This window comes from Uncinocarpus reesii, genomic scaffold (genome assembly GCF_000003515.1).
Source record: "Uncinocarpus reesii 1704 scaffold_1 genomic scaffold, whole genome shotgun sequence".
NCBI lineage: Eukaryota > Fungi > Ascomycota > Eurotiomycetes > Onygenales > Onygenaceae > Uncinocarpus > Uncinocarpus reesii.
Genome location: NW_003052500.1, coordinates 6,055,916 through 6,075,427, shown reverse-complemented (window position 1 = coordinate 6,075,427; position 19,512 = coordinate 6,055,916). Strand labels below are relative to the sequence as shown.

Here is a 19,512-nt window from a genome sequence, read left to right as displayed (position 1 = left end):
AGCGCTCGAGCCGCTGGCTTTCATGGAGAACGAGGGACAAGGTTTTGGGACATTGTAACACTGGCTAGGGCTGACAAGGGTATACGGTTAAACACATGTATGGAATTACATTACTAGAAGAATAGAAATAATCGCAAGGTGTTTTCTGAGCATCTCATTTTTCAAGAGAGAAGAGGATGATTGAGAGGTGAAGTGACGATTGGGATGGAAGATGAGTTTGCGTTGTTTGTCGTGTTTGCTGTGTTTGCGCCTTGACGTCGTCCATCGCAAAGTTCATCTCGATTGCAAGACTTGAAGATGCTGTCGTCTACTGTCTACACCGCGCAATAATTGCCTCGTGGACTGACTGCTGGTGCGGCTCGATGCATCTTGCTCCACGGCTCAAGGCTTACATTATTTTAGGCATGGCTGCGGTATCAACAGGTGCCGTGGTCGAGAGGATCGAAGTGCTCAAATCATGAAGATGAAACAATACATTCAGTGCTAAAAGATACCCATCCAGAAACCATTGCGAGATCATCCTAACCGTACATTGAGAAATAACTATTCCCACCACACTGGAGGGAATTTCAACCGAGCTTGCACGCCACATCCGCCTTGCATTCGAGGAGTTTCTTGGGCGCGATGTCCATTCGTTGGTGTCCCTGGCGTGCGCCGTTTAGCAATGGAAGCCATCTGCCTGACTGTGTTGCCGTCGAGGAAATCATGCATAGTGAGGACAAGATTTTCCGCTCTACAACGAGCAATGAGCTCCATGGCGGACATGGAATCGCCACCAAGGTCTTCCCAAGTTTGTTCAGCGTCAATCTTGTCCATGTCTTTATTTAGAACATGGCTGCACAATTTTCGCAAATGAAGCTCCACGGGATCATCTGGCTTCTGGACTGTCATTGACCCATTGACTTTTGTTTCCAGGTTGTCCTCGTCCAAACTCTCCAAGAACCTCCTGGCTAGTACTCGGTTCATCTTTCCAGAAATCATCAGAGGGATTTGTTCAACCACAATCCAGAATTGAGGGACCATGTAGTGCGGGACTCTTGAAGACAAAAATTTCTTTACTTTTGCCACTTCTGAAGCCGATTTCTCTTTGGCGATCCCAGTGACAACCTTTAGCTCGCTTGCTGATTCCTGCGACATCTGGTTCGTTTTTAGTACCACGACTGCCACAAGTCGTTTAGAATATACGCCAGCGGAGGGTAGTATTACTACCGATTGTCTCAGGGAGTCGTGGCATGCCAGATGATACTCAATCTCTCCCGTCTCGACCCTGCGGCCATGGAATTTTACCTGTGTATCTTTGCGACCGATGAAACCTACAGTTCCGTCTGAGTTGTACTTGACCAAGTCTCCTGTTTTATAAAATCGCCTTCGCTGGCCCGGCTCCACTTTTGCCCAGCTTGGATTTTCGACAAAGGATCGCTTGGTTTGCTCGCCATCGAGGTAGCCCCTAGCCATCACTGGGCCCTCAATCAGCAGCTCACCTATGCATCCAACTGGGCAAAGATGGTCGTGATTGGTAGGGCTTGTGATCCACAGCAGGGCCCCAACACCCCGGCCGATGTTATTGGCGGCACTATCGGCTCTCAAGTCTGTGTTCGAACAGCACCAAACAGTGCACTCGGAAGGACCGTACATGTTGTTCAAGACTACTTTGGGGGCCCATAGCTCTAGGTTTTCTTTCACAAGCGCCTCGCCACCAAGGGAGAGAGTCTTGAGGCCGGGGACGTCTTCCGGTTGGAAGACCCGAACCACGCTGGGTATTAAGCAAGCAGAGTTGACATTCATTCGTACCATGGCACCCGCCAGGTCGTTTACCTTTTCGCATTCGGATGGTAAGCAGAGACACGCTCCTTGGGATAAAGTAACGAAAATGTCGCCATAGCTCAGGTCGAAAGTGAACGCTGCAAAATTTAAGTGTCTGGTTGTCGAGTCGATTCGCATTGGAGTAGAAAGGCTGACGGCGGCGGTGCAAAGAGCACGATGCTCCACCATGATCCCTTTAGGGGCGCCGGTACTACCAGATGTAAAAACCACATATGCAGTATTTGAAGGAGACGACTTCGTCCCGATCGTCTTGGGCGTGGCCGGAAGCTCCTCCGCTAGTTCTGGGCCAATCGCAACGATGTGCTTCATGGTACCCTCGAAAAGAGGACGATGTTCTGGCTCGGTCACGACTACCTCTGCATTAGTAGCTTGGAGAATAGCTTGAATGCGGCTGGCTGGATATGAAGGGTCAATGGCGACGAAGGCACCGCCGGCTTTCATTATGCCCAGCATGGAAACAATAGCGAAGGCGGATTTGTTAAAGCAAAGGAGGACAAGCGTCTCCGGCACCACACCCAAGTCTGCAAGGTGGTTGGCGAGTCTTGTTGAACTCGAGTCGAGTTCTTGGTATGTGAAATTGCCGTCCCACGAGCAAATTGCTGGGGCGTCCGGCGTTTTTTGGGCGATGGACTCAAAGTGCTCATGGAAAGTATTATCAACGGAGCTAGGTACGGCCTTATTCCAGTTCATAACCTTCTCATAATCGCGTTGACTGCAGATATCCAAGTCGCCAATTCTGGATTCTGGATGGGCTTTGATGCTTTCAAGCAGCGTTTTGGCGAATGTATGGGCAACGTCGGCTGTCTGCATCGCGGAGAACTTGGCCGTGCGTGTGCGGACTGACACTGCAAGGGAAGTATCATCCTTGATCAAAATTCGGGCGAGTATGTCAATCTGATGGATTATGTTAGAACCATTGCGAACTATAAAATCACCCCTATTGTAGTAGGTTGCTTACTTCTTTCAATTCTCGACTCTGCCTCCCTTCACGCTGAACTTGTAGGCCAGAGTTGAAAAGCGGTTGATTCTCAGATCCTACCAGCTTCTGAATCTCTGAGATTGACCAATTTCGGTTCTCCCACGCATCGTCAAAGCTTCTCTTCATCTCCAACGCGGTTTGGCCCAGTTGATTTTCGGCATCGATATGTGTACGGCAGAGGAGAATGTTTTCTGATGCTGTGGCCGGCGCAGACGCATCGTCGCCAGTCGTATCGTATCCAAAGGAAACATCCTCGACCCCGGCATAGCAGTTGATCACAATGGCCCATGCTGTTTGGAAAACATTGCGAGGCTCGACATGATATTGGGTGCAGGAGTGCTGGATGGACAGCTCGTTGATGTTGAGCTCAGCAGTGGTTTCTTGAAATTCCTTCGTGTCAGTGGTAGATCCGTCTGGAAGGCCGGGGAAATGACACGGTTTGAAGTCATGGAGCAGAGATCGCCATTGCTTGGTGATTCGTTCTTGCGCGGATGTATCGTGGATGAGCGGCATTGTTCCGGTTCTTCGAGGGTGCGTCTACTGGAGAATCATAACGAGAGCGTTCGAAACCATGGGGCTTGGAAGGTCTATCAAACAATATCTACCTGCTGGAGCACGATCCAAAGGATGATGCGCATTCAGCTGGCTATCCATACTCCAGTGTTGCGACTGCTCGATCGTATTACGCCCCCGAAACGATTTCTCCGTTTACTGGATAGGACAACCTCTCCCCTGTAGCCCAGATGCCTTATGATTACTAGCCGATTACTACTGGACTTAGTCAACACGTTATGAAGGCTTCACAACCCGTCTCCAGCCTTAGACCCCGTAGTTAAGTGATCCGCACCACTAACTTAGAGGACCGGGATCCCCAGTCGCGCCCTGTGGCACCCGGGCGCTAGTCTTTGGGCCCTGATAAATGTGTCGGCGGGCATCACTGCCGCAGATCGACTGTGTCGCAGGGGGTCGCGAATGGCGAACCTCTGTCAAGGCAACGGGTCTGGGCGGCTGGTTGACCCCCCGCCGCTCGCCCAACTGCCACTTCACATTGTCTTGCATCTTCATCGCTTCATCGAAATTGCACATTCCACTCGCAGACTCTTCTTGCAGCTAAATCGCCTTCTTCGTCATGTCGAGCCCGAAAATGGACGAGGATCCGTCCAGATCTCCCAAAACCACACCTCCAGCTCCTGCTGGTGAGCAGCCGGCGGAGCAGAAGCCAGCATCCATAGCCACAGAAACCCCTTCAACCGATGCTGCGAACGTGGAATCGCTCGAATTGTCCGATGAGTCGAGCGGCTCTCCAAGAGTTCGATCGAAGCTGCGGACTTATAGCATAGTCCTGATGCTCTGTGTATGTTAGATCCCTGCTTCGCGTTGTGCTCGCAGCGAGCACCAGTCGGCTGGCTAACAGACAGCTGCACCGTCCAGCTCGTTCTCTTTCTCTCCGCACTTGATCAGACCATTGTTGCAACGGCTATTCCGTCTATCACGAAAGACCTCAACTCCGCCGCCGGCTACACGTGGATTGGTGCTGCATATCTACTTTCCATGTGCGCTACTAATCCCATGTGGGTTCGAATCAGCGACATCTGGGGCCGTAAGCTTGGTATTCTAGGAGCAATCATTGTCTTCGCCGTCGGGAGCACGATTGCAGCCGCAAGCACAAACATGCCCATGCTAATTTCCGGCCGTGGGGTCCAGGGTCTCGCCGGCGGAGGAATCATCTCGCTGGTCTATATCATCATCTCGGATCTCTTTAGCATGCGGCATCGGGCACTGTACATGAGCGCGACAGCACTGGTCTGGGTGATTGCTGGAACCACGGGGCCCGTTATCGGGGGAGCTTTGTCCCAGTATGTGAGTTGGCGCTGGTGCTTCTGGATTAACCTCCCTGCCTGTGGTGCCGCCTTCCTTGTGATGTTATTCTTCCTCGATTTGCACAATCCACGCACGAAGCTCGCCGATGGCCTGAAAGCCATAGACTGGGTTGGAACTGTCTCCATTCTCACCATTGTCGTCCTACTTCTTCTCGGGCTGGACTTTGGTGGCGTGACATTTCCCTGGGATAGCCCAACAGTTATTTGCATGATCGTGTTTGGAACCCTGTTGATCGGTTTCTTCCTCTTTGCCGAGAAGCGCCTTGCCAAATTTCCCCTGATGGATTTACGGATCTTCAAGGATCTATCAAACAACGCAGTCATCATTGTTGCCGCTACACACAGTATGGCCACCAGAGGCTCGGAGTACTACCTCCCGCTGTACTTTCAAAGTGTGAAACAAGCCTCCCCTACCAAAAGCGGTGTTTTGATAATACCCATGATGGTATCGGCATCGATTTGCGATCTGTTAGTCGGCGTCGTGATCCACAGGACGGGCCGGTATCGAGAAATCATATGGATTGGGACCACATGCTTGACCCTAGGGACAGGTCTCTATATCTACCTCGGAATCGATACATCGCTCGCAAAAATCATCGTTTTCGAGGTAATCGGCGGTGTCGGCCTTTCCCTTCTTTTATCAACACCCATGCTCGCGATCCAAAACAATGTCGACCAGGCTGATGTCGCAGTATCGTCGGCGACGTTGGGCTTTATGCGCAGCATCGCAACGTCATTGTCTATCGTCCTTGGTGGCGTTGTCTTCCAGGGTAGTATGGCAGCCCAGCATTCATCCCTCGTCGCCGCCGGTCTCAACGAATCCGATCTCAAAGCGTTTTCTGGCTACGATGCAGCGGCAAACGTGGAACTGATTGCTACCATCGAGGACCCGGTGCAACATCGCGCGGTGCAGAACGCCTACGCCTTTAGCATGCGAAACATGTTCATCATGTACACGGCCGTCGCTGGTATTGGACTATTGGCCAGCCCTTTTATCAAGCAGCGTTACATGAGCAAGGAACACACGGAGACAAAGACGGGAATAGAGAATATGACGGAGAATAAGCGGAAAACCGGAGATTGAGGATAGAGCCAAGCTGGGTTTGACAAAAGCTTTAATATGGGTACTCGAACAAGGCTCGAGTTGTCCGCCATGATTAACCTGAGCTGGACTGATACGAAAGTGGCTGGGCTGTGGTCCCCTTCTTGTGGAAGCACTTAATTTTTCAGTGCCATCAAGGGGAAGGAGGGTAAGGGAGAGAGAGGAAAGGAGAAGCCACATTCATTGCGAACGGCAGAGGATCTAGAATATCTATACTTTCATTGTCTATCCTAGCAGTAAGAGAAACATGGAAGCCAGGATGGAGGCTCTCGCTATAGTCTGCTATTACAAACAGAGACTTTTACTTGGAATAATAATAATAATCAATTCCCATGCACCTTGGGGTTTGTTCTTTTGACTTCTCGTCGCAGTGTTACCAACCTTGATTTGCATCATACAAACGAGCCCTTTTTGACTTTGAGCACCATCTCAATATGGTTCATGGCCAAGGGGGCCTTGTCCTGCTTCGAAAGCAAGCGCGCCGTCTTGACGATATTCTTTATCTGCCTCCCGTTGACTTCAAGCTTTGCCAGAGTTTTCAATTCATTTTCGCTTAGTCGGCTGTCCAAATCTCCCATCTGAACAAAAATCTTCCATACATGAAGCCTGCTGGCGACGTCCAGGAGCGGATAGTGGATGGTCAGATGGATTCGAGACTCAAACGCCGGGTCAAAATCGCTGATGCGGTTACTGGTAAGGAACATAACGCCTCGGTAGTATTCAAGTTGTCTCAGGAAAACTGAACCAAGCGGATGGGGGTTAGCCTTTCGGTTAAGAAGCAGCATTTTCGGGGGGTTTTCTTTTGGTCATGATTCGAAACTCACCAGACACGAGACGGTTGCGCCGTAAATCGGCAGTAGAGCGAGCCTCGAGGAACATATCGCACTCATCGAGGAGTAGAATAGCATTCCACTTGCTGGTTAGTTCCAAGACTTGTTCGAGCGATTCTTCAACCTCAGTAGCTGTCTCTCCCAGCTCGCTTGCACTCATCAGGTACAGCGGTTGGCGCATCTCTTCAGCGACTAAGCATTCTTTTAGTAAGACACAGGCGAACCTATTTTCAGAGGAAACGCACCGGATTCAGCAGTGAGTGTTTTTCCAACACCAGGCTCTCCACTTAGCAACATGATGAAGCCCAAACCTGTGCTTGAAGCATTAACGGATTGCTTCACAACCAGGAGTCGCCAACCTGGGCGGCATTCCCTACCTTTCCCATAGATAATATCATCAAAGTCATCGTCTCGAGACAATTGCTCTTGAACAAAAGCGCGGATAATCTCTTTGTAACCGGGAGGTAGAACAAGCCGCTGAAAAGCATTTTCGTTCCAACGTATTGGGTACACGTTCTCAACGTAGAACTCCGCTAATGACGGGTTCAGTCTTAGTAAACGGCTGAGATAACTTATTGGTATTGAGCTCTTACCCCACGTCTTGAAAGCCAGGCAGTAGCCACGGACGACTGGACTGCAGAGCAAGCGATGCTTCGTACTCAGGGTTTTGGCTGGTACTGGTGTCAAACATGGTTCTCGAGCATGTGAATAGATCGGAAGCAGTATTACAGCCACCTGATATTCCTTCTTTGCTACGCTTCTCAAGTCTTTCCAAGGCCCTCTGGTACGCTTGAAAAGCCTGGCTAGTCGCCCTATAAATCACATTCTGAATGACAGCGAATACTTCTTCATCGGCCGCGTCCGCATGCGAATCGAGTTCAGATCCAATCGAGCCAAGACCTGGGCCAGGCGTGCCATATAGATTGAAGGTATGCGGGTCGATGATGATGCGACTGTTTTCCACCTTGCCAGAACCCTTTGGTTAGCACACTCGACTGCCGGGGGAACCGTGCCCTGTCAGGTATACATACATGGCGCTTCCGAATCTGCCTAGAAGACTTGGCCGTGTAGAATCCTGAATACGACATGTGGCAGAATCCATTGAGCTTCTCAAGTTTCGCGCCTCGAGCGTGGAGTCGATCGACAACGTTCTCCATGTCGGGATGAAGGTGGGCGGGAAATGCGTCGAGATCAACGAGCTTCTTCACTCCTTGAAACTTGTCAATGTCAACTGAGCTTGAGACGTAACCAAAGCTCGATCCGTCACAATCAATATAGCGAAGCTCCAGGGTAAAGAATTCTCCACCCATGTTTGCGCCGTAGCGACTATCAGTCAATTCCATAAGACGATCTTGGCCATCGAACCTAGTGTACACTTCCATGCCAGGGGCAAAGATGGTCCATAGATAGTCAAATGTAATGACTTTGTTCCTGGTTAGGTCTTTCATGGTTTCTACGTGCGGCATAACCTCCTCGCTTAGAATAGGATATAGAATGTCGAGGTGGTTCTTGGCTTCTTGGTCCTGCTCATCCTCGCACAGTTTCTCGAAACGGTGCCATCGATAGTAGAAGATATGGAAAGGCGCTTGGAAGGTAAGCTGCTTTAGCTGGGTGTTGACGCCCTCCAAGCCTTTGAATGTGCGGTCAAGCACCTTCTTGATCAAGGGACTTTGTACCGTGATGGAATGTAGGGCGATTTGTTTCGTTATTGGATGCGGTTCACGCCGGACGATCAGAGCGCACTCCTGAGCGTAGGAGCCGGCTTCAACGTCCGTGGCTGCTTTTTCAGGTACAGACTCGTTCCACGGTGAACGATCATCAGGTCGATATAGCTGCTGTACCTCTGCTCTCATGCCCACACTGAAGTCAGGGACGTAGCCGGGGTCAACGCTCATTTCGGACTATGTTTTGTTAGTAGTCTGCCGTCTATTCGATTTCCTCGACGAGGACCAGCAAATACCAGGCTGCTACTGAACGACGCGACACTCCTGCGGTATGCGAGAGAGCTATTTCCGTCTGACATTTTGCGGTACTCGCAATCGCAGGTTTCCGCGATATTTTTGGCTAACAATATGGAGAATGGTACAGAGCACTAACTATTGCATGAATACGACAACTTCGAGAATTTTGGTCAATCGAGGAATTCACGAAGCCAAACTTCGTTGAATCGAACGTCCCGAAAGTCAAGTCTCCGGTGCCTGAGGAACAGCAGAGTCGCGACGCTAAGCGTTCGTCACTAGTATTTTCGTCTCCAAGGTCAAAAGCGATGCCTATCCCGACATTCTTGGGCACCGAGAGGGACCGTTTCTTTGTCGGGAGAACATCTCAGCAGGGTCAACTTGCATCCGGTCGATCGGCGGTTTCCATTCCGTTGCTAATAATAGACAGGGGGCCTTGAACCCCTCACTGCTCAACGTGAAATATCTGACGTGAGATGGTGCAACGTATTAGTCGTACTGCACGATCCTACATGAGCCCAGCTGAACGGCGTGCTGCAGTTGAGTCCGGTATCCACTGGAATACAGGGGATCCCCGGTGCTGTGGTCCCTAGCGCAAGGAGCTGAAATTCAAGCAATTCAAGCAATTCAAGCAATTTGGTGCCTCAGGCGGCCACTGGGATTAGTAAAGACATAGAAGTAAGGATTCTGGAACCGATCCGAGCTCCATGGAGCATACTAGTAGTAGAACAGGGATACAGACCAGTAACTAGTTACGTGGGCTACTTGCTAGGGCCTGTATCACCAAATCTCGGAATGACCGCCTCAGGTGCAAAAACCACATAGCGGCCAGCCGGTATGCGCTATGATGAGGGTCGTAGAATATCCCGTGCTAGGGTTCGTGGGAATACATTATATAGGCGAAATCAAGTGCTATAATTCCGTCAATAATAGCGAACAGCCTCCAGTAAACAGTATCGGGCTGTCGGCCTATGTCAGTTCGGGGTCAAATTCTGTATAATGTATGTACTGTATGCATTATAAAATTTCCATCCGTTTTTCTGTCGTTTACCTTTGCTGAATCTCCTTGCTTGCCAGAGGCTCTCCTTCACTCCCCTTCCGCGCACTGGCGATATGTTAGAAGCGTGCAACACCAAAAATGGCAGCCGAGAGGTTCTCTCGGTCCTCTTTGGGCCTCAAGGTGCGGTAACGATCAAGTCAATGCTGGAAGCCCGCACACTGTTGCAAGAGAACCCCGACCTCCACTTCCTGCAGAGGACAGTCTCAGAGCTGCCAGAACTATGGTCCAGCCTTTTGGATGTCTGGCCACAACTAGAGAAGCTCCCAGGAAGGACAAAACTGACTGAGCTTCGCGATTTCTTCCAAGGAGGGCCCGCCCCGACTCCCTCCGAGCCTACGAATAACCTTCTCCTAAGTCCATTGACGGTGATTTCTCAGGTCATCGATTTCTGGAAGCTCAGTCATGGATTCGACCATCGAGCACCGATCGGATCCCAGGTGCGGGATGTACAAGGTTTCTGCACTGGCTTCCTGACCGCAGCCGCTATTTCCTGCTCGAAAAGTGAGGCACATTTTCAAGAGCTGGCTTCGAAAGCCATACGGCTATCGTTATGCACGGGAGCCGTGGTGGACTTGGATGCATTGAACCATTCCAGCGGACTGGACTATCCAGCTGCCGTCGCGGTTCGATGGAAATCCGCTGGAGGGCGGCAGCATTTGGAACGTATCTTGAAACAGCACCCTAGAGTTAGCACTATCCAGTCCGATACCATGATAAAACCAGAGTATGCTGACTGAGCATCAATAGGCCTATATCTCTTGTATCAGTGACGCGAAAACGGCGACCATCACGATCCCAGAATCCGAGACGGCCGGATTCATGGCTGAGCTGGCCAGGCAGCAGGTGATCTCAATGCCGCTCGCACCACGAGGGCGATGGCATAACGGGGACAATCTCCACGGACTGCAGGCAATCCTGACGCTGTGCGAGCGCGACGAGCGATTCCGCCTGCCACACGCCGACGCACTGAACAGCGGGCTGCTATCGAACATCACCGGTCAGCTGATCACGGCGGGCGCCTTACATAAGATTGCGCTCCACTCTGTCCTGACTGACCAATCACGGTGGGACCTGATGTTCGACTCCTCCTTCGGCGAAATGAAAGCCCGCAACACCGAGTTCCGCTTTGTCAGCATTGGCGAGAAGGTCGTCGTCCCTCCTCACGGCTTCACCACCGCCGTCAACGGCACTGCCAACGGCACTACCAACGCCAGCTCGCCAGCTGATGCAGTCGTCGAGAATGGGGCCAGCCATGCGGCCCCCCAGGTGGCTACCCAGACGATTCCAAACGGCCTGGGCTTGGACACCGCCAACCTCCCTGATTCTGCGGTTGCGGTCATTGGCATGGCCTGTAGATATCCGGACGCTGATACCGTCGAAGAATTCTGGGACTTGATCAGCTCCGGAAAATGCGCTATTAGGCAAATGCCCGAAGATCGATTTAAGCCATCTGAGCTTGTACAGGAGCCGAGAGGTCCGTTCTGGGGCGGATACGTCAGGCGCCTAGACCTGTTTGATCACCGTTTCTTCGGCATATCCGGACGTGAGGCAAAGTCCATGGACCCTCAACAGAGGCTGGGTCTCCAGGTGGCTTACGAGGCTATGGAATCAGCAGGTTACTATGGTCTTCACTCTGACGGGTTTGATCAAGACGTTGGATGTTACATTGGTTCGGCCAATGATGATTACTTTGACAACGTTCACTCACACCCGATAAATGCCTTCTCGCTAGGAGGAAGTTTGAGATCGTTTATCAGCGGTCGAATAAGCCACTGTCTGGGATTGACAGGCCCCTCCGTGGTCATGGACACGGCATGTTCTGCCGCTGCGGTCGCTATCCACACCGCCTGCAAGGTCAGTCAATTCATATTCATTTGACTCTTCGAGACTGACTTTTCTAGGCACTCCAAACGGGCGATTGCTCGATTGCCATAGCAGGGGGGACATGTTCCATGTCCAGCTCCAGGATGACCCAAAACCTGATTGGTGCTGGTTTTCTTAGTCCAACAGGCGCATCCAAGGCATTCGATGTAGATGCCGATGGCTACTGCCGTGCCGAAGGGGTAGGAATCGTTGTCTTGAAGCCTCTCAAAGACGCCGTGCGGAATGGAGATTTTGTTCTTGGGGTTATCACAGGATCTGCTGTGAATCAAGGAAGGAATACTTCGCCTATCATCGTGCCGGATGGGTCATCCCAATACTCTCTCTACCAAAAGGCCTTATCTAGGTCCGGAACAGATCCTTCAAACGTAACCTATGTGGAAGCCCACGGTACTGGCACTCAAGTCGGAGACCCGATTGAGTTCAGAAGTATTCGAGAGACATTCGGTGGACTTCACCGGAAGGACGACGTTTATGTCGGTTCCGTCAAAGATAACATTGGCCACACCGAAGCATCCTCAGGGGCCGCGTCGCTGATAAAAACGATGTTGATGTTTCAAAACCAGACAATACCCAAGCTTGCGAATTTCAAACGTCTCAATCCAAAGATTGAGCCACTGGGGGGAGATCGCGTTTTGATACCCACACAATCAAGAGACTGGAAAGCTGCGAAACGCATAGCGCTGATTAATAACTATGGCTCTGGAGGAAACAACGCTGCTATGGTGGTTGAAGAATGGACGCCTCCTCCCGGACCACGTACTCAACTTTCTCGTGTTCCGATTTTCATCTCTGGCAAGACAACTGAAGCAGTTCGCTCATACTGTGACATCCTCAGATCATCTTTAGGCGAGAAAGACCTGGCTGATATCGCTTATAATCTAGCCGTAAAGCAGAACAGAGACTTCAAGCACTCACTGATAGTTACGACTGCCAGCGTCCGGGAACTTTCGGCTCAGCTCGAGAGCGCTGCATCTGGTGATACTGAACTTCATGAATTGCCAAATCATACACCCCCGGTTGTTTTGTGCTTTGGTGGCCAGGATGGGAAGATCGCACATATATCGAAAGCGTTGTACGATAGCAACGTGCTTCTACAACGCAATCTGGTACGCAAAAAGCAGATTCCCCGATGATATTGATTTGCTAACCTCGTTTACAGGCTGAATGCGAGTCAATTCTTACTGGGCAACTATTTCTCCCAAGTTTATTTCCCGCGATATTTGACGTTGCCCCGATCAATGACATCGTCACGTTGCACTGTGTCCTCTTCTCGATTCAGTATGCGTGTGCCAAGTCATGGCTGGACTCCGGCTTGAAGATTGATAGGATCATTGGTCATAGTTTTGGCCAACTGACTGCCTTGTGCGTAGCTGGATCGCTCTCTCTTGTCGATACAATCAAGCTCGTCGCGGAGCGTGCTAGATTGGTTGAAGCATACTGCGGCCCTCAAAACGGGATAATGTTGGCGGTCGAGTGCGAAGAGTCAGATATAGACCGTGTCCTTCTTCTTGCTAAGCAACAGTCTCAACACTTTATGGCTGATATCGCTTGCTATAATGGGCCTCGCAGCTTTGTCATTGCTGGCGATGATGAGTCAATTTGTGCAGTCGAGAAAGCTTTAAAAAGCTTGTCAACCAGTCTCCGGTTTAAACGCTTGAGCAATAGTCATGCGTTCCATTCTCGGTTGCTTGATGCAATGATCCCCAGTTTTCTTCGAGCCGTGGATGAACTTCATTTCAACGCACCAAAGATTCCTATTGAAGCATGCTCTAATGATGACTGGTCGAATATTACTACAGAAAAGATTGTTCGACACACTCGTATGCCTGTTCACTTTATGGATGCTGTTCGGAGAGCTGAGCAACAAGCAGACGGACCTGTTATCTGGCTTGAAGCAGGATCCGGGTCGCCAATCGTACCTATGATCAAAAAAGCAGTCAATACAACCCACCAGCACACCTACATCGCCACTGCTCTCCGAGCTTCAGATGCCCTACCTAACCTCGCAAAGGCCATGTGCAGTTTATGGTCAAACGGTGTGAGGGTACAGTTCTGGCCATTTCATCGCTGTCAGCACTCCTCGTACAACTGGATCAATCTACCCCCGTACCAATTTGCCAAAATAAGTCATTGGCTCGAGTACAAACCCAGAATATCGGTCATTGAAACGCCTAACGTACATCCTTTACCCACCAGCCCGAACCCGGAACTGGTTACATTACTTCCCAATCAACCTGTCAAAGGAGAAACCCTCTTCGAAGTGCATCCTTGCCATGAGCTCTACCAGCTTAACACTAAAGGACATGAAGTTGTGGACCAAACCCTCGTCCCAGCTTCACTGTATAACGAGTTCGTCCTCACGTCATCCTATATGCTGTCAGATGCCAAAACAGGCTATGTCCCGCACATATCTAACCTTTCAATGTCCTCGCCCCTGGTAGTCAATCCAGTCGGACGAGTTTTTGTGAAACTAATGGAAAAGAATCCCCATTCAGGATCATGGGACTTCACATTGTTCACTCAAGTCGAGGCTGCGAAGCCACTCGTTCATGCTACGGGATGCGTCACGGTTTCCAATCCAAGCATTCCGGTATCCATCAGTCATCTCCAGGCTCTCCAAAACCTCATGCTTCACCGATGCAAAGAAATCGAAAACTCCCCCATGTCAATTGGCTTTAAGGGCCCTACCGCTTATCAAGCTATGCGTCGGGTGGTGACTTACCTTGACTACTATCACGGGATTCAAAATATTTACAATTTGGGCAATGAGGCTTCGGCCCGTATCACTCTACCACCTTTGCGGCCGAAAGGCATGGGGGTAGGCTTCTGCGACCCGGTTCTGGTTGATAGTTTTACGCAAGTATCCGGAATCCTCGCTAACTGTTTTTCCCTCCCTGAGGATGGTGAGATGTGGGTATGCAACTTCATCAAGGACGTAGTCTTTACCCAACGATTCGTTGAAACGGCGAGGGAGGAGAATAAGACCTGGCTTGCTTATTCTAAGTATGAGATACCGACTCCCAAGAGGTTGACGTGCAACATTTTCGTTTTCGAACCCGAAACTGGCGATATTGTTCTCACAATCATGTCGATTGAGTTTCAAAAGGTTTCCATCAAGTCCTTAAAAAAGGTTCTTGGAAAACTAAATAGTCAGAAGACTGTTGTCCAAAGAGCTCCTGTCCAAGAAGCCCCGGTCCAGCATGTTGCTGAGAAGGCGTGCGCTGCTCGCACAGAGTCAAATTTTCTCCCTTCTGTTCCTTCACCCACTGCAGTCGCCCAACCGCCAGCTCAGCAACCACCGATCAAGATAGCTAATGCTCCCGGAGCACGTGTGGGATCGCTGCAGAAAGTTAAAGAAATGCTGAGAGACGTTCTAGAGATTCCCCTTGACGAGATTACCGAAAATTCTGTTCTCGAGGAGCTCGGCTTTGATTCCTTGCTTGCCACAGAACTTTTCTCGGAGATTCATAAGCGCTTTGACGTTTCAATCTCACACTCGGATTTTGCGACGATTACCAACGTCCGAGAGCTCTCCGAGCTAATCCCTGGAGCAGACGTTTCGCCGAGTTCGACTTCTGAGATCTCAGTTTCGATACCCCAGCCGAGTACACCACCTGCTGTAATCCCACATCAACCAGCACCCGTGGCACTTCAGCCATTGGACAAAGTCAAGGAAATGCTAGTTGATGTCCTTGAGGTTCCTATTGAGGAGATTGGTTCAAATTCTATCCTTGAAGATCTTGGCGTAGACTCTCTTTTAGCCACAGAGATCTTCTCAGAAGTGAATAAACGATTTGGGGTATCAATCTCACACACGGATTTCGCAACCATCAGCGATGTTCAAGGACTTGCTCAACTAGTCTCCGGCGCCGCCATACCTCCGGTTTCAGCCCCTAAAACCCAAACCACTAGGTCCCCCACCACAAAACCAAACGGTGTCCCGCCTCAAGCCGATATGGAAACTGTTGTTTTCGCTGAACGGGATGGGACCACCCTGTCGGCCGACATCTACTACCCTAAAGAACTCGTCGACGCTCAAACCCCGCTCCCGATTGGTGCGTAAACACATCTGCCTTGCGTTAGAATTCACCACGGGAAACTGATCTTTCATTTCTGACTAGCTCTTATGATCCATGGAGGAGGACATGTAATATCCACTCGGAGAGATGTCCGCCATGACCAGACTCAAATACTGCTCGACGCTGGCTTTTTGCCAGTAAGCGTTGATTATAGGCTATGCCCCGAAGTCACGATCCACGAAGGCGCAATGCGAGATGTCCGCGATGCTTTTTACTGGGCACGAAAGACGCTGCCCACTTTACCACTTAGCCGGCCTGATATTCGGCCCGATGGAGACAGAGTCGTAGCGGTGGGCTGGTCATCCGGTGGACATCTCGCGATGTCCCTCGGATGGACTGTACCATCATTAGGAATAAAGCCTCCTAATGCGATTCTCGGATTTTACTGCCCAACAGATTACGAAGATCCCTTCTGGGCCTCGCCAAATCTCCCCTTTGGCCAGAAGTCCGTTCCGCCTCCTGGTCCCGGCTATGACTTCCTCTATGATGGCCTTAATGACAAGCCTATCATTGGATATACTCCACAAGCATCTAAACGTGCCTTGGGAGGTTGGATGTCGCTTGAGGACCCGCGTTCCCGAGTTATTCTTCACATGAACTGGGAGGGTAAAAGCCTACCGGTCCTGATTAACGGTCTCCGCCGTACTGGTGTGAACTCAGTATCAAATCCTGCATTCCCGTCCGTGGAGCAAATCCAGGCAATCAGTCCGCTAGCACAGATCCGTGCTGGGAATTACAAGACGCCGACGTTTTTGATTCATGGAACTCGTGACGATCTGGTTCCATGGGAGTCATCGCAAAAGAGTTATGAAGCCCTTCGTGAAAGAGGAGTAGCTACTGGTTTGGTCATTGTGGAGAACGCTCTCCATTTGTTTGATCTTTATCCGGCGACTAAAAAGAATCCGGTTGCTGTGAAGGGGGTAAGCGATGGTTATAAATTCCTCAGTGCACATGTATAGATTATTGTTTTTTGGTCTGTGTGATTATGTACAGGTTAAAATTGATCAGCTTTGTGGAATTTAATATGTATATGAGCTTGAAGATTTTACCCGCTCTTTACTCTCTATCATCTATGGACCTCGCACTTGAAGACGTTTTCTTGTCCGCCATTCAAAATCCATTCACCACGAATGGCCAGATCGACTATACAGGGAGTCGTCATCCATAAACCCAAGGCAAGGGCCAAGGGCAACAGATCCGTACCTAGATCAAAGTGACGTGGCAGAGCAAGCCATTACTCCAGGTGGACGTTATGGCCCTTATAACATGCAATGAAGCTGAATCAGTCGTAGCTTGTTGAAACTCTTGCTTCAATATTTCTAGAGATGGATCATCAGTTTGTTGTCCTTCTGGATAACTACAGTCCATCATGTTTAATTCAATTTGGGAGGATCAATCCTCAGCTTTTAAGACTCAGCGCGAGCTTTTATACTGCATGTCATGCCGGGATACCTTCAACGTGTCCCGTCCGTTATCACTATTATTATTCCGGTCGAGTCCGGAAACAGCCGTGGCCCTTGATGCAAGGCTTTTATCCCAGGGGCATCGACAACCAGGTGCCCTCAAAGAGTGTATATCTATACCATTAATCGTGCCATTGTCGCTGAGACGGGAAAAATCTCTATCCACGGAGAACATCCCATAGATCATTAGATCCAACGTGTACAGGTAGCCAGTTAAGTTCCTCCAAGCGAACTTTTCGGCCCGCACTTGGTTGAAATATTGGAATCGGTTCCGCAATTTAACGACCTAGAGTAGCATTCTTGGTGTGGGCCCTTGCCATCTAGAGCGTATTAGGACTGTTCCGGCCCGTAGAAGAATAAGTACTCCGGAAACCTAGGGGCTTTTTAGCCACTACCAGGGACAAGCCTTGCGAGGTCAGGCATATTGATCTGGGGTCATATAGAATTTGGGAATTTTGCGTTCTATCCCGCAATAATTAGATAGCACATACATATATACGCAACGCGTCCAATTTTACTAATCATCATCCGTACGCCGCATTGCTCAACGGTCATAAAAGAAATATCGATAAATAGAATCACCTTAGCGCGGTCGATAGTCGAAATTCTCTAATCCCAATATTTAATAACGCCTTCCAACCCAGCCGTGGCAACCTTGCTAGTTTCCTGGGGATGCCAGTCCACGCAAGTGATTGCGGAGCCTTCCTTCCCGCCAGCTTGGATCTTATGCCACATCTTGCCGGTTTTCCAGTCCCAAAAACAGACATAGCCTCCGCTGTCGCCTGAAGTGACAAACTGGCCGTCGGGGCTGATTGCAACGTCAATCGCGTATCCGGCATTATTGTGGCCGCGGAAATTCTTCTTTCGGTTTTGTCGAAACTTATCCGTTGATGCGTAGACCACAATCTGGTTATCTCCGGACTGGAACGCAACATATTTTCCATTGGGGTGAGGAGCGGCACGGACAAGAGCGTATAGGTATGGTTCTGCGATGAACTTGATGGGAACTGGAATGTTATATTCCCATGCACGGAGAGATTTGTCGTCAGAGGTGGATATGAAACGGCGATTATTATCAACGAAGGTTAATGTATTGATGGCAGCAAGATGGTGGTCGTATTCCTGTGTGATCTCCCCGGACCGAGTATCAAATTGTATGATTTTCTTGTCCGACATACCAGCCAGGAATTCGTGCCAATGGTTTGGGTCCGGGTTAAATCGAACAACATGAGGCGTTTTGCCAGTTGAATAACGACCAATACATTTTCCATATTCCGTGTCCCAAAGCTTGATTTGTCGATCATAAGAAGCCGACAGAAACGTCGTTCCAGTTGGGTGGAAGGTGGTATCGGATACGGAGCTAGAATGACCTGAATATGTTCGCAAAAGTTCTCGTTCATGGTAAACGTCCCATATCTTGACTTTCGAATCAGCGGATGAAGAGAGTAACAAGTGCCCTGACGACGGGAAGAAACGCAGCGACGTGATCGGTTTCGTATGAGACTTCCAGGTATGGATAAGCTTCTTTGGTATGTAATTCTTGACGTTGCCGGGTTCCTTCTTGAGGTCGATGTCCAGATCTTGGGGAACATGCATATAGGTCCGTCCCTGGTAGTCGAACTGTTCCGTACCGTGGAATTCTGTCGTTTCGGTCTGCGACATATCTTCCTGGTATGCCGTAGCCTTTTTATCCATAGCAGCCATATTCGACGGGACAATCGCCTCATCAACATATTCTTCGTCACTTGCGAGCTCTTGCCCAGCCACAGCCAGATCTTCCTCATAGCCATGATCCTCGTTTTCATATTTCGCCCAAGGACCCAAGTACGCGCCATCGCCTTCCACAATGCTCGAATCTCCTTTTTTCTGTCGTTTTCTCCTCAAAGCCGCGCTTGCTTCTTTGGAGGGCCGCATCTGCACCACATCTCTACCCCCGAATCGCGATACATTTTCCATATTCCCTACATATGCACCAGCAACACTCGGGTCCTTTGTGTATCCCAGACTTTGGAACGTGCGATGTTGCGTCGTAAACGTTGCATCGCTAATCATAGCTTCCTCCGCATTTCCAGTTAAGACGTTTTTCCGCTTTGTCCCATGAGTTGATCGAAAAGGGTTAACAGGTCCGGCTGCTGGCCGCGATAATTGGTCGTATGTCAAGTTATATGAGAGAGAAGTATCTGTAGGTTTGGGAAGCACAAGCTGCAACTGGCTGGAGTCCTATAACGCGAGGATTAGGTTCTACCCTGAAAGACTTATTCGACGCAAAGGAGACCAAACCTCTACTGGCACGTCGGGAGCGGCGATAACCTGCGTATGAGTTGATTTGGCCGCCACGGCCTTTGCATCGTCGTCGCTAGAGGAATCATAGCTGCCGCCCAAAAGCGAAGCCATGTCAGTATTGTCGATTGTTTGCGCGTTGAGCGGTCGTCCGTCTTGCCATTTCGGATTTG

The 19,512-nt window shown here is 50.0% G+C and overlaps 5 protein-coding genes across 5 annotated transcripts; 2 read left to right on the top strand and 3 right to left on the bottom strand.

Moving 5' to 3' along the window:
• Window positions 1-543: 543 nt before the first annotated feature.
• On the bottom strand, window positions 544-3,316 carry UREG_02297 (uncharacterized protein; the record flags this gene model as incomplete). Its single annotated transcript, XM_002542735.1, has 3 exons — window positions 544-1,447; window positions 1,634-2,718; window positions 2,783-3,316. 3 exons carry the CDS (start codon window positions 3,314-3,316, stop codon window positions 544-546), a joined length of 2,523 nt encoding a protein of 840 aa, XP_002542781.1.
• A 631-nt stretch (window positions 3,317-3,947) lies between these two features.
• Window positions 3,948-5,767, top strand: UREG_02296 (uncharacterized protein; the record flags this gene model as incomplete). Its single annotated transcript, XM_002542734.1, has 2 exons — window positions 3,948-4,157; window positions 4,235-5,767. 2 exons carry the CDS (start codon window positions 3,948-3,950, stop codon window positions 5,765-5,767), a joined length of 1,743 nt encoding a protein of 580 aa, XP_002542780.1.
• Window positions 5,768-6,556: 789 nt separating this feature from the next.
• Window positions 6,557-8,638, bottom strand: UREG_02295 (uncharacterized protein; the record flags this gene model as incomplete). Its single annotated transcript, XM_002542733.1, has 5 exons — window positions 6,557-6,807; window positions 6,861-7,165; window positions 7,209-7,591; window positions 7,647-8,516; window positions 8,576-8,638. The coding sequence occupies 5 exons, from the start codon at window positions 8,636-8,638 to the stop codon at window positions 6,557-6,559; spliced, it is 1,872 nt and encodes a 623-aa protein (XP_002542779.1).
• A 1,073-nt stretch (window positions 8,639-9,711) lies between these two features.
• Window positions 9,712-16,555, top strand: UREG_02294 (uncharacterized protein; the record flags this gene model as incomplete). The annotated part of the gene is made up of 6 exons (XM_002542732.1): window positions 9,712-9,753; window positions 9,921-10,319; window positions 10,381-11,487; window positions 11,535-12,623; window positions 12,677-15,572; window positions 15,639-16,555. The coding sequence occupies 6 exons, from the start codon at window positions 9,712-9,714 to the stop codon at window positions 16,553-16,555; spliced, it is 6,450 nt and encodes a 2,149-aa protein (XP_002542778.1).
• Window positions 16,556-17,668: 1,113 nt separating this feature from the next.
• On the bottom strand, window positions 17,669-19,453 carry UREG_02293 (uncharacterized protein; the record flags this gene model as incomplete). Its single annotated transcript, XM_002542731.1, has 2 exons — window positions 17,669-19,279; window positions 19,340-19,453. The coding sequence occupies 2 exons, from the start codon at window positions 19,451-19,453 to the stop codon at window positions 17,669-17,671; spliced, it is 1,725 nt and encodes a 574-aa protein (XP_002542777.1).
• Window positions 19,454-19,512: the final 59 nt, after the last annotated feature.